The sequence below is a fragment of the Emydura macquarii genome, unplaced genomic scaffold (assembly GCF_026122565.2).
Source record: "Emydura macquarii macquarii isolate MOO-44397 ecotype Brisbane River unplaced genomic scaffold, CSIRO-AGI_Emac_v2 contig_499, whole genome shotgun sequence".
NCBI lineage: Eukaryota > Metazoa > Chordata > Testudines > Chelidae > Emydura > Emydura macquarii.
In genome coordinates this window covers 15,878,199-15,893,236 of record NW_027130636.1, presented here as the reverse complement: position 1 = coordinate 15,893,236, position 15,038 = coordinate 15,878,199, and the positions used below count along the sequence as shown (strand labels likewise).

Here is a 15,038-nt window from a genome sequence, read left to right as displayed (position 1 = left end):
TTAATCTACAGCTCTCTTCTGACTGTTTTTAGTAGTTGACCTTAAATCATAGAGTTAAAAGGGACCAGAAGGGTCATCTAGTCTATATCTCTGCCAAGATGCAGGATTTTTTTGTGGCTAAACCATCTAAGACAGATGGCTATCCGGCCTCCTTTTGAAAACCTCCAGTGAAGGAGCTTCCATAACCTCCCTAGGCAGCCTGTTCCAATGTTCTACTGTTCTTACAATTAGGAAGTTTTTTCTGAGATTTAATATAAATCTGCTATGGTGTAGTTTGAACCGATTGCCTCTTGTTCTGTCCCTTGTGACAAAGGAGAACAACTTTTCTCCATCATTTTTATAGCAGCCTTTCAAGTATTTGAAGATTGCTACCATAACCCGCTTAATCTCCTTGTTTCCAAACTAAACATACTCTGTTTCTTCAGCCTTTGTTCACATGGCTTGCATTCCATCCCTTTGATCATCTTTGTCACTTGCCTCTAGATCTTTTCTATACATTGATGACCAAAATTCAACACAGTATTCCAGATGAGGTCTAACCAGCACCGAATAGAGCAGTACTATCACATCCCATGACTTGCATGCTCTGCCTCTGGTAATGCAACCTAAAATTACATTTGCTAATTTTGCAATAGCATTGCATTTCTGACTCATATTGAGGTGGTGATCCACCATAACAACCAGATCCTTTTCCTTGGTGCTGCTGCCAAGCTAGTTATCCCCCTATTTTATATTTGTGCATTTGGTTTTTCTTCCCTAAGTGTAGCATCTTACATTTGTCTTTTTTGAATTTCATTTTGTTGTCTGTAGCCCAGTTCTCCAATTTATTAAGATCCCTCTGAATTTTAGCTCTATCCTCCAAAGTGTTGGCAGCCTCCCCTAACTTTGTGTCATCTGCAAATTTGACTAGTATGCTCTCTATTATATCCATGTTATTAATAAAGATATAAAACAACACCGAACCCAGAACAGCTTCCTATGGAACCCCCTTGAGACTTCTCTCCACTCTGACATTATTCCACTAATAGTTACTCTTTGTTGCGGTTGTTTTAATCAATTATGTATCTACTTAATGGTAGTTCTGCCCAGTCCTTGTTTCTCCAGCTTATTTATCAGAATGTCGTGGAACTGAGTCAAAAGCCTTGCTGAAGTCCAGGTATATTATGTCCACCACATTCCCTCATCCACCAAATTAGTTACCCTGTCAAAAAAAGGAAATCAATCTGTTTTTGAATGATTTGTTCTTGATAAATACATGCTGGAAGCTAGTGATTACCCCTTCATCCTCCAGGTATTCTCAAATTGAATGTTTTATACATCACTCTAGTAGCTTCTCAGGTATCAAAATCAGGCTGTGACTGGTCTATAGTTCCCTGGCTCCTCCTGTTTAAAGATGAGCACTATGTTATCCCTTCTCCAGTCTTCTGGGATCTCTCCTGTCATCCATGAGATTGCAAATATTATTGTCAGTGGCTCCAACATTTCTTTAGCTAATTCCTTCAGGCACAGCTGATTTGAATTAATTCAAACTGGTCAGAAGATCTCTGATGTGTTCTTTACTTAGCCTGATCTGCATCCCTTTCCCATTACTGTCTATGATAACTTTGCTAGTTACATTATTTTTTTGTGAGAAGACTGAAGCAAAGTAGACATTGAGCAGCTTTGCCTTCCTGTTATCTTCCGTTACCAGCTCACCTTCTCCATTGAGCAGTGGACCACACCATATTTGATTTTTCTTTTTTTGTCTGACATGTTTGAAGAACCCCTTCTTGTTGTCTCTAATATTCCTTGCCAGCTGTAACTCATTCTTTGCCTTGGCTTTCCTGATTTTTTTCCTACACACTTGCGCTCTTCCCATGTATAACTTCCTTGGTGACATGCTCCTCCTTCCATTTCCTGTATGTATCCCTTTTGGTTTTTAAGATAGCTAAAAAGCTCCATGTACAGCTACATAGGCCCCCTGTGGCTCTTTTATCTTTCCTCTGCTTCAGAATAGCTTGAAGTTGAGCTTCTAGAATTACATCTTTTAGGGACTGCCAGCCCCCTTCGACTCCTTTTCTTTCTAATTGGTCTTTCCATGGGATCTTGCCTATTGTTTCTCTGTGTTGGTTGAAATCCACTTTTCTGAGGTACAGTGTCCTTGTTTTGCTGTTCTCATGTCCTTCTTTCCATAAGATCTTGAATTCTATGAGATCATGGTCACTTCTTCCCAAGTTCCCAATCACCTTCATATGTACAACTAATTCATCCCAGTTGAATCATTCAAAATGGATGACCTCTTAGTTGTTACTTCAACTTTTTGAACTTTGTTCTCTCTTACACAAGATAAGGATTTGCAGGACATGTTCTGTTTTGCTGTAATAGTCTTCCAGTAGATACCAAGGAAGTTAAAATCCCCCATTAATACTAGTTTATATGTGTTAGTTAATCTTGTTACCTGTTTGTAGAATGACTCATCCGCTTCCTCTTCCCCAGCATAACATCACTACTGTTCTTTTTCCCTTTTTATCCTCACCTGGATGGTGAACATAGTCCATTTAGGCCCCAAATTTGATCTGACTTAAAAATATGACTCAGATTTGTCTGTTGGGTTCTAAAAGAATGGCATCAAAATTCGTTCAGTATTAGAGCTGTAATTTCTGAACATTGATGGTTTTCTTTTCTATTAATTGTGATCAAATTATATTAAAATAAAATATTCAAGTAGTGCTTTCCAGAGCATAGATCAACAAATTTAAATGTGCAAGCTCATTGAGAAATGCATCAACTCAACTGGTGAAAGAAATCTTAGAGCAATTCTGCAATCTTGGAATTTCACTTTAATTTCCTTTGCTTTAATGATACACTATTTACACTGAGAGAAACACTGGCTGATGTGTTGGGGTGATATCGTTTGTGTTTAGAGTTGTTGTTTGGGGTGAGGAATGAGTTGATTGAAATTTATACTTGAGTTGTAATTTTGAACAATTGGCAGGATGCTCAGGGATTGTGGATGAGCACTATCATTGTTCTAAACTGAAAGAAGATAAATAAATGTGCACACCTGGACTATCCAAATCAAAATAATTTTAATAACTCCGTCTATTCAGGAGAAAAGCTTGTTTGTTCATTTTCTTATCTCTTCCTAGATCTGTTATCTCTTAACAGCATCTCTTCAAACTTCTGGCAATTGCAGCATCCCTTCTATTCAGTTCACATTTTAAGTTTTCTTTCAAAACCATAAAAGTTAGAAACATTTTTTAAATGAAAGCTGAGATTCTGCAGATGTTAGAATCATAGAAGATTAGGGTTGGAAGGGACCTCGGGAAGTCATTTAGTCCAACCCCTTGCTGAGAGCAGGAACACTCCCAACTAAATCATCCCAGCCAGGGCTTTGTCAAGCCATACCTTAAAAACCTCTAAAGATGGAGATTCCATCACCTCCCTAAGTAACGCATTCCAGTGCTTCACCACCCTCCTAGTGAAAAAGATATTCCTAATATCCAACCTAGACCTCCCCAGGTGCAACTTGAGACCATTGCTCCTAGTTCTGTCATCTGCTACCACTGAGAACAGCCTAACTCCATCCTCCCTGGAGCTTCCTTTCAGGTAGTTAAAAGCTGCTATCAAATCCTCCCACATTCTTCTCTTCTGCAGACTAAACAAGTCTATTTCTCTCAGCCTCTCCTCATAAGTCATGTGCTCCAGCCCCCTAATTATTTTTGTTGCCCTCTGCTGGACTCTTTCCAATTTGTCCACACCCTTTCTGAAGTGGGGGGCCCAAAACTAGACACAGTATTCCAAATGAGGCCTCACCAGTGCCGAATAGAAGGGAACAATCACTTCCCTCAATCTGCTGGCAACACTCCTATTAATGCAGCCCAGTATGCTGTTAGCCTTCTTGACAACAAGGGCACACTGTTGACTCATATCCAGCTTCTTGTCTATTGTAACCCCCAGATCCTTTTCTGCAGAACCACTGCCTAGTCAGTCGGTCCCCAGTCTGTAGCAGTACATGGGATTCTTCCATCCTAAATGCAGGACTCTGCATTTGTCGTTGTTGAACTTCATCAGATTTCTTTTGGCCCAATTCTCTGCTTTTGTCTAGGTCACTCTGTATCCTATCCCTACCCTCCAGCGTATCTACCACTCCCCCCAGCTTAGTGTCATCTGCAGACTTGCTGATCCTCCAGATCATTAATGAAGATGTTGAAGAAAACCAACCCCAGGACTGACCCATGGGGCACTCCGCTTCTTGCTGGCTGACAGCTAGACATGTAGATGGCACCTGGGAAGCTCAACCCAAATTAGCAGATAAATGAGGATTTGCAAAGCTGCCCTTGGGTACAATGAATAATGGAAAGTTTATTTAAAAAAAAAAACAAAAAAAACCCCAAAAAATACCTCCCTAAAAGTTATTTATACCATAGAGTACTTGATATTGTCTTTCAATACCTGCTTGAAGACCATACATTTTCTATAAATCTATGAATGATACTGCAAAGCTGATAAAGCCTGATCAAAGGAATAAATTGACCAGAAAATAGATTTGAGTACAATGAATTGTGGGGGCAAGGAAAAGGGCATTTGTTGCTGTTTAAGATATAACTTGACAGTTATAACTTGCTAGCCATAAGTAATTTTGTTTCTCATTTAGGGTCCCACAAAAATCAATACCTTCAACTGGTCTAAGGTCCGTAAACTAAGCTTCAAGAGGAAAAGGTTTCTTATCAAGCTCCACCCAGAGGTCCATGTAAGTCTAGCCATACCTATAGCCATGGCACTGTTTGAAACAGTCTCTTAAATGTCAGTAGAAATGCTTCAGTCTGCAATTTTGTAAAGCAAGTAGATTTTTAAAAAATGCCCTAAAGGATACTTTTTGGCTCCATGGTTCAGTTATACTACATGGTGGCGAGGTAAACAAAGCTCACGAAAGATGTCTCTTTGGATTGGGTGAGAAGGATGAGAGGCTATTAGGCACGCCTACCACCAGCTGTGCAGTGGCTGGCCAATCGTATTTACAGTGAGGATATGTGTTGTCAAATATGCAAGATTGAAAGAGGCATAGCCAGCCTTAAGGGGTCACAACTACTGCACAGACACTCTGTATACCAGGAGCCCAGAACTTTGGAACTCAATTATGTAGCAAATTGCCACATGGGATCTAATACTGCTTGTTTCAGCTTGCTGCTTGTTTCTTTCTGTGACTTTAATGTGCCGCTGAAGTAGTATGCAGTTACGGCAGCTGTGTGAGTCATGCTACCTCTTGTTGGAGTAAGGGTATGAGAGGTCCATAAAAGAGCAGGCAATCTCTAAACATTTGCTGTGTGAACTATGGGGTTTGGGGCCAGAATTTGCTTCAGATTCTTGGGCTACATATGGTTGCCAGATTATAGACTCTGCACCTGCGCCCCATTGCTAACTACATATGCAAGAGGAGAGTGTGGTATGTTTACTCCAATTTTCAGTCCACTACATTTTTTACAGTAAACTTTTCCCTTCTGTAGGTTTTTCATGGAAGGGAATAAACAGAAATATCCAAAACACAAGGCCTGGTAGGAATGGGAGACTTGAACTTACCAAGACATCTGTTAGAAAAGTAATGGGCAAAATAAAACATTTCCAATAAGTTTTTGGAATGTATTGGGGACAACTTATCTAAAAAGATAGTAGAGGGAAGTAACCAAGGGAAAAGTCATTTGAGACTTGATTCTGGCCAACACAGAGGAATTAGTAGCGAATCTGAAAAGGCAATATCCGTGAAAATGATCATGAAATAATAGATTTCATGATTCTCAGAAAAAGGATTGAGAGCAGCAGAATAAGGACAATGGAGTTAAAAAAAGCAGACTTTAATAAATTCAGAGAACTGGTAGGTAATGTCCCCAGAGAAGAAAATCTAAGGGATAAAGGAGTTCAGGATAGCTGGCAGTTTCTCAAGAAGGCAATTTTAAATGCATAACTGCCAGCTATCCTGATGCAAAGGACAAATAGGGAGACTAGTAAGAGGCCAATATGGCTCCATCAGGAGCTCTTTAATGACCTGAAAGTCAAAAAGAAATCCTACAAAAAGTGGAAAAACAGGCAATTTGCTAAGGAGGAGTATAAAAGAATAACGAGCATGTAGGGAGAAAAATCGGAAAGACTAAGGCACAAAATCAGTTATACTTAGCAAGGAATATAAAAGGCAATAAGAAGAGGTTCTTTAAATACATTAGAAGCAAGAGAAAGACTAAGGAAAGTGTAGGTCCTCTACTTAGTGGGGAAAGAGAGCTAATGACATGAAGGATGAGTTGTTTAATGCCTCATTTCCTTTTCAGCAAAAACAACAAGAGATTTGTGGCACTTTAAAGACTAACATTAAGAGAGCTGAAGTCTCTCGAAAGCTTATGTCTGCAAATATTAAATTTGTTAGTCTTTAAAGTGCCACAGATCTCTTGTTGTTTTTTCTGTATAGAGGCTAACATGGCTACCCTCTAGAACTATTTCCTTTTCAGTTTTCGCTAAAAGTGTTAATGGGACAAAATACTCAAAATAATTAATACTAATGAAAACGAGGAAGGAATGGAAGCCAAAATAGGGAAAGAACAAGTTAAAGAATATTCATATTAGTTAGATGTATTTTGGCAGCATCGGATGCAATTCATAGTACTTAAGGAACTAGCTAAAGTAATCTTGGAACTATTAACCATTATCTTTTTTAGAACTCAGGGAGGACAGGTGAGGTCCCAGAGGACTGGGAAAGATAGGTACTATCTTAAAAAAGGGGAACAAAGATGACCCCAGAGATTATAGACAAGTCACCCTAAGTTCAATACCTTGAAAGATACTGGAACAAATTATTAAATAATCAATTTGTAAGTGCAGGGGCTGGACTTGATAACTTGTTGAGGTCCCTTCCAGGCCTATCTTTTTATGATTCTGTGTTACCTAGCCCAGTACAATAAAGCACAAAGGCCTCTGCTTTGTTTAATTTAGCTGCAAGGCATCTCCGTTATTTTTTAGTATTTGAAATGCATGCAGTATAAAGTTTAGATGGAGTCTATGCAGTATACAGAATTACCATTTTGCTGAATTAAAGTTATACTTAAATCTAATTCTTCTTTTTCGAAGAATGCTCATTCTACTATAGGTGTGTGCATACCTCAGTGCATAGTTATCTGGAACCTTTTTCCCCTTAGCAGATCCCATAGGGCTGGCTCCGGCCCCCCTGGAGCCCCGTGCACATGCCACAGTATATGAGGCACTACCAGCCCTACACCCCCTCAGTTCCTTCTTTTCACCCGTGACGGTTGCTGGAACTAGCCTTGCTCACAGCAAGTATTATTCCCCTTGTTTGGACTTGTTTTGTACTCTGAGTTTAGTTTAGTTAATTAGTTAAGTAGTTTGTTAAGTGTAGTTAGAGATAAGGCAGTCCCTGCTGGGACTTGGCGTGGCCAGGCCACGCCCTGGTTGCCGGGCTTTAAGCCATGTGCCTCCTGCGGGAAGGCCTTCCCACTCAGTGACCCCCCACGACAGCTGCCTTAAGTGCCTGGGGGAAGCCCACAGAAAGGACAAGTGCAAAATCTGCAGGGCTTTTAAACCGAGGACTCAAAAGGATTGAGAAATCTGGTTGAAAGCCCTGATGATGAAGGCAGTGCTCCGTTTGGCATCCGAACCGACTCGCTCTGCCTTGGTACTGAGTGGGCTTCGGTACGGAGCGCGCTGTCGGCACTGCCAGCAACTCAGCACCGTGCAGCATCACTAGTACCAAAGAAGAGGAAGCAGAGCGTGGACACTCCCCTGCGCCATCGGTACGGGCAGGGTCGAGTACGGAGATGCACCGAACTCGGCCCGTCAAGACTGTTTCTCCAGTGCCTGCATCTCTGGTTAGGAAGCCTCCCCTGACTCCTGGCAGTGGGAAAGTGCCCCTGCTGACACTGTCAACACCGGAGGCTTTTCAGGCGGCAAGAGCCTTGTTGGCGTTGCCTATGCCGCCTCCACCCCATCCTCTGCCAAGGGAGAAGTGTTCAATCAAATCAGATAACAATTTATTGAGAGGACAACCAATGGACTAAACATTTATATAAAACATTTATATAAAACACTGGTCATCTCAATCTGGTCAGACGTCTGCTTTGGCTCCAGGTCCACAGTCGTCTGCTTCTTGGCCTGATCCGCTGTCATCTGCTTCTCGTCCTGGTCTTCAAAGCCCGTGCAAAACACACTGACATCCTCACCACACTGTCACTCAGATGGGCAGCCCCTGCCTGTGGCATTTGCTGCCTTAAATCACTTCAGTTCGGGTCCCTCACAGCCAATCCCTGGTTTAGGATTTTTCCCGCCTTGCGGAGTGGTGCACCCTGCACTTGCATTGTGCACACGGCTCCAATGCTTTGCACACGGCACTCAAATGGCCAAGCTTTCCTGCCTTTTGCCCCATCTCTAAGCAGATTATTATGCTCTGGCATCCTGCCAAGCATCACCATCCTGCCAACTCAAGATGGATTCCACAATTTAAAATGGAGTCCATTGAATCGGATTGAGGGGAGGGTATCAGAACCCATATTTATAAACATTTCCTCAACAACATGGGACATGGAGTCTTCCTCTTGGTGCCGATGTCGATCCCCGTCACCGGAGGCAGCACAAGCCAGGAGGCGGCACCAGTCGAGGTCTGCCAGGCGGTGCTCGGGCAGCTCCTGTTCCCGCTCTCGAGCACCGAGGACTTCGCTTGCACCCAGGTGGCTCAGAACCCTGTCAGAGGAGGATCTGGCACCGCAGGGTTCGCCCGCACCGAGGCGGCGCAGAACCCGGTCTCCAGAGTCTGGCTCGGTACCGAGGAGGTTGGGACGGCGCCAGCCTCGGTCACTGAAGGCTTTTACAGAGCTGCAAGGCAAGCGGCATCGGAAATGTTGGTACTGAGACGACCTCCGATACTTCTAGCTCTTCGAAGCGTGATCCTGCTCGTCAGCACCGCTCGCGGCGATGGAGGCACTCCTCATCGTCCTCCAGGTCGGAGGCATCGAGGGGGCGTTCCCTGGCACGGAAGGGTGCCTGTGACCTGGGATGGACATGGTACTGCAGGTCCAGGGCCTCTGACTCAGAGGATGCTTTGGGGTCTCCCAGGAGGGACAGTCGTTGGGCGAGTCAACGCCCCCATAAGTGCCAGATCCCGTGGTTCAGTTAGCCCCAGGCTGACCCCAGGGACAGTGGCCGCCCCAATGGCCTTATTGGGCCGCATGGGGCCTCCAGGTGGGACCTGGGCCCCAATCCATTAAATAGTCGGGTGTGCAGTCCATGCCTCCTGTACAGGAGAAGGTCCATCGACATCACTCCTCAGCGGGTACAACCTTTCACCAGGAGGTGGCACACCCTCAGGCTGCACCAGTGCAATCCTCTTCTTCCTCACCTGATGAGGCAGTCTCCCAGGACTGTTCTGCGCCACTGGATGATTTTAGGACTCACCAGGAGCTGCTCAATAGGTTGCCTCCAACTTAGGGCTAGAGGTGGAGGAGCTAAAAGAGGCTGCAGATAGCTTCTTTAATGTGCTGGCGGCAGCTGCCCCAGCTCGAGTGGCCCTCCCAGTCCACAAAGGGGTCCTTAAGATTGGGCAGGCCCTGTGGCAAACCCCTTCCTTGGTCGCCCCTACATTGAAGACGGCCGAGAAGAAATATTACGTCCCGGCCAAGGGGTCTGAGTATTTGTTCACCCACACCGCCCCGGGAACCCTGGTAGTAGACGCTGCGAACCAGCAGGATAGGCAGGGTCAGCCAGGGTCAAGGACAATAAGAAGCTGGACTTGTTTGGGAGAAAGATTTATTTAACGCAAGCCTTCAGTTTAGGATTGCCAACCAGCAGGCTCTCCTGGGCAGGTATAATTTCAACCTGTGGGACTCCCTCAGATGGTTCCTTGAGGCCCTACTTTAACAGGCCACATACTTTAACACTATCGTGGAGGAGGGGACTGTGGTAGCTAGAGCAACGCTCCAGATGTCCTGGGACGCTGCTGACTCGGCGGGCAGGGCTATAGCCTCTGCCATTCGTATGCGAAGGTGCTCGTGGCTGCAGTCCTCGTGGCTGTCCCAGGAGGTGCAGCAGTCCATCCAGGACTCCTCTGTCCCTCTTCAGGGACCCCTCTCATGAGCAATTCCTCTTCCAGGTTGAGGGAGTCCACTTCCTGTGAGTGGTGGAAACGGTCCATCAAGGCAGAATGGGAAAAGGGTTCTATTCGTGTTACTTCTTCATCCCCAAGGCAAAGGGGGGTCTGAGACCCATATTAGGCCTGCGTCGTCTAAACAAATATGCCAAGTCATGGCGATAGTGGCTGCCCACCTGTGATGAAGGGGTGTGCAAATTCTTCCTTATCTGGATGATTGGTTGCTCAGAGGCAAGTCAAGGTCCCAAGTGCAGGATAGCGTGACCCTCACTTGCTCCATATGCCACAGGCTGGGGCTGTTCATAAACAAACAGAAGTCCACATTAACCCCAGTGCAACGAATAAAGTTCATTGGGGCTACCCTGGACGCTTCCCAGGCCAGAGCCTTCCTGCCTCAGCCACGCTTCGAGGTGATGGTCTCTATCATCTCCCAGCTGCACCGATGCCCCACAACAACAGCCAGGCACTGCCTGCAGCTGTTAGGTCACATGGTGGCCTGCACATACGTAGAGAGACTCGCTTGCCTGAGACTCAGACCGCTTCAGGCAGGGTTATCCTCAGTATATGTTCCAAGCAGACACCCACTGGACCAGGTGGTCAGAGTTCCCCCGCCCGTCCTAGTCTCCTTAGACTCGTGGTGGACTCCCCAGGCAGTGCTGAAAGGCGTTCCGCTGAGAGCCATTCATCTAACGTGCAGGGCGTTCCTCTGATTCCTGACAGGCAGGGTGGTGCAGGTGCTGATGGACAACACCGCAGCTATGTTTTATATAAGCAGGCAGGGGGGAGCATGCTCCCCAGCTCTCTTCAAGGAAGCTATCCGTCTGTGGGACTTTGCCGTGAGGCACGATCTCCACCTGATGGCCTCTCACTTCTGGGAGCGAGGAACGACAGGGCAGATCGCCTCAGCAGGTCGTTTCTACCCTGCCATGACTGGTTGCTACACCCAGAGGTGGCATCTATGATCTTCCAGAAGTGGGGCGTTCCCCAAGTGGACCTGTTTGTGTTGGCCTGGAACAAGAAGTGTCCAAGGTTCTGCTCTCCCTGGGGTCGAGAGACTGGGTTGATTTCTGACGCGTTTCTCATGGACCGGATGGGGAACCTCATGTACGCGTTCCCGCCCATTCTGCTCCTGCGCAGGGACCTGCTGAAAATAAAGAGGGGCAGAGCGGATGTCATACTGATTGCTCTAGCCTGGCCGAGGCAGCACTGGTTCAGCATGCTGCTGGACCTTTCGATCGCTCCACCCTGGAGCTCCCGAGGCAGCACGACCTTCTATCCCAGGACCATGGTCGCCTGTTGCATACAGACCTGGACTCTCTTCACCTCATGGCCTGGAGGTTCTGTGGCTGACGGAGAGAGAGAGAGCCTGCTCAGTGAAGGTCCAGCAAGTCCTGCTTGGCAGCAGGAAGCCTTCTACACAGGTCGTGTATTGGACTAAGTGGCGACAGTTTACCTGTTGGGTGGAGTTCCGGAGTATCCCACCTAGCCTCTAGCCTATACAGGTGATCCTGGAGTACCTGCTCCAACTAAAGTTCCAGGGTCTGGTGTTGGCCTCGTTGAAGGTTCACCTTGTGGCCATTTCGGCCTTCCATCAGCTGCTAGAGGGGAGATCACTGTTCTCCCATTCCATGTCGGTCAGGTTCCTGGAGAGGCTTTATCCGCAGGTCTGTGACTCAGTGCCTTCCTGGGATCTCAACCTGGTCCTCTCAAGACTCACGGGGCCTCCCTTTGGAACCCATGGCTTCATGCCCTCTGCTCCTGCTTTCATGGAAAGTAGCCTTCCTGGTGGCCATTACCTCAGCTAGGAGGGTCTCAGAGATTAGGGCACTGACCTCGGAGCCCCCTTATACGATGTTCTATAAGGACAAGGTTCAGTTGAGGCTGCATCCGGCTTTTCCTGCACAAGGTGGGTTCCCAATTTCATTGTAACCAGGATATTTTTCTCCCTGTGTTTTTTCCCAAACCTCACGATTCGGAGGGGGAGAGGAGATGGCACTCGCTGGATGTGAGACGAGCCCTGGCCTTCTACATCGAGCATACGAAGCTGTTCCGGAAATCGACGCAGCTCTTTGTCGCAGTGGCCGACCGGGTGAAAGGCTCACCTGTCTCCACCCAGCGCATCTCCTCATGGATTACATCATGCATCAAGTTCTGCTATGAGCAGGCAAGGATGCCTCTTCCGGGAACCATCACAGCACACTCAATCAGAGCTCAAGCCTTGTCTGCAGCCTTCCTGGAGAGAGTGTCCATGCAGGACATCTGCAAAGCCGCCACCTGGTCGTTGGTGCATTCCTTCACATCCCACTACGCCATCATCCAGCAGGCAAGAGAGGACGTGGGATTTGGCAGAGCAGTGCTGAGGGCAACTCACTGGTAACTCCGACCTACCTCCAAAGGTATTGCTTGTTAGTCGCCTTTAGTGGAATGGACATGAGCAAGGACTCAAAGAAGAAAACAAGGTTACTTACCAGTAACTGCTGTTCTTTGAGATGTGTTGCTCATGTCCATTCCACAACCTACTCCCTGTCCCCGCTGCTGGAGTTGGCAGAAAGAAGGGACTGTGGGGCCATAGGGCTGGCAGCGCCTCATATACCGCAGCATGTGCGTGGGGCTCCAGGGGACGCTGGAGCCGGCCCTACGGGATCTGCTAAGGGGAAAAAAGTTCTGGATAACTGTGCACAGAGTCGTGCACACACCTGTAGTGGAATGGACATGAGTAACACATCTCGAAGAACATCAGTTATTGGTAAGTAACCTTGTTTTTTAATATTGAAGCTTATGTCAGAAAGTAGTTTGCATATTTGATCTCCATAGACAGATAATTTTTTTCTGGTAAATTATGGTATGAATGTTGAGGAATTCCATTTCAGCTGAGTGTTGCTACCACTTGAGAGTTATATCTACCATTTTTGTGGGTACATTTTGAGTACTTCTCAATGTATCTGAACAAAGAAGCAAAAATCATGTAAGTCTCAGACTGGAACAGATCAGTGGTCCATGTAGTCCATTATCCTGTCACTAACAGTGACCAATGCAAGATGCTTCAGAGGAACATGAAAAAAACAAAATAATGCATCTAAGCAGGCAGTTCTGTTCCATACAGGGGGACTTCTTTATGTCTTTGTGTATCTTGTGTGTGTGTGTGTCCGTCTGTCCGTCCAGAAGCATGAAGATGGATGAACCCTGTAATTTTTATCCTAACTAATGTATTTTTAGATGCTATTCATATAAATGCCAGTCCTGTTTTGAAATTTACTGAATTATATGCCTAAACAACTGGATTGCTGCAGGATATTACTATGTGAGTTTAATTGTAGTGATTCTTGATGAATCATGTAGTGGGTTGAAGAGCCAGAGTGTAGAGACTTCAGCCCAGGACATTTGGTTTCTACAGGAATTAGCAATTGTACATAAATGATTTGGAAAAGAGGGTCATTCTGAGTGCATGAAGGATCTCAGGGAGCTGATATCGAAGTAGGTTGTCTTGACTTAAACCATCAGTCAGAATACCATGTTATGCATAAACAAGCAGGAAGTAAGATGAGCGTGCCTCTTGTGTTGGGGAACACCGTTGGTATGAGTGGGCAGTCCACTGTATGACACTTCTTACTGTCACTCAGCAGAAAAGGAAAACAAGATTGCAGAAAGGTTAAGTTGCTTGGTGATGGACTGTTGCAAATAGTTTTTGGGTCTTCCAGTGAAAAACACCTCGCTCTGCGAGCCCCTCATCTGATCAGAAAGATTTACCTGCTTCTGCTTCTGGCATTGAGAAATTTATATATGTCATCTTCTGCAGTCCTCTGGTCATAGACAGCATTTCCCAAACTCTTGATAGCCAAGCCTTCTCCAGGAAAACAAAACCAGTGATAAACTCCTGCAACCCTGTCATGTCAGCGTCATAGAGGGAAACTTGTATTGCCATTGTTCTACACCCCTCTGTCCTACCTGGATCCTCCCCCCAGGGATATGTGTCCCATGTTTGAAAAATTGAGTCCTGACCAAGCTCAGGAGAGACACAGTTTCAATACCCCCTTATTAAACAAGGTTAATGGCACCAGCTGCCTCAGACGGATATGGGCCTCAGTTGAAGGCTGAGTCTAGTTATATAGAAGATCATTCAGAAACAGCATCTTACTCCATCCCAGGAATTCTGCCTGATTTCAGCATGATTCCTGAGATCCTAAGATGAAGTATTTCAGAGCAGGTGTCTCAAGACCCACCTGGCTTCTTGGAAAGGAGTCTCAGAAAGACTTGTAACTTTAAGTGGAAAAGTTTTATGTGGAGTGTAAAAAGGCCCATCTGTATCCTTTTAGATTCTTTTGTGAGCAATCCACTATAGTGACAGTATTAAAATACTTATATTCTATTTTATATTTAATTACATTTCTTGTATAAACTTGTCTGTGATGCTTTGATAAAAAGCTGTTCTTCTTTGAGTAGTGCAGCTGTGTATTCGCCTTAGGTGTTTGCACACCAATGCACTGGATTGTTGTCGAGCAATGCTGTCGGTTCTCTGACCTCTTCATGTTGTTGGTTTGCCCTCTTGTATCTGTTCCTTTTCATTCCAATTTCCTGACTTAGCGTCATGGTCAGGTTTTGCATCCAGCACTCAGCTCCCTGCATCTCATTGTGGATGCTGCATGATTAGATGAGGAGGAAGAGGAATTACGTTCGGAAATGCTTTTGGCAAGTCTTGCTCAATAGTAGGAAGCCCCTCCGCCAAAGTGATCTGTTTGTCCAATTCTGGATTTGGTCATTACTCTCTGGAGTTCATCTGAAGCTGACTTGAGTCCAGGATATTTAGGAGTATCTGTTATACCTTCAGTCTTCTGGTTTTGTGCTTAGTTCATCAGAAGTCCACCTGGCAAGGACATAGGGGTCTCATCTGCCCATCCATGGAAAGTTGATGGTTTCAAATCCC

At 45.5% G+C, this 15,038-nt stretch overlaps 1 protein-coding gene across 1 annotated transcript in view; it reads left to right on the top strand.

Moving 5' to 3' along the window:
• The window catches only part of FARP2 (FERM, ARH/RhoGEF and pleckstrin domain protein 2), a 158,021-nt gene that overhangs the window by 82,897 nt on the left and 60,086 nt on the right, over positions 1 to 15,038 (top strand). Inside the window, exon 9 of the mRNA XM_067539002.1 lies at positions 4,637 to 4,732. Coding sequence (XP_067395103.1) covers positions 4,637 to 4,732 — 96 coding nt within the window. The remainder of the gene's footprint in view (positions 1 to 4,636; positions 4,733 to 15,038) is intronic.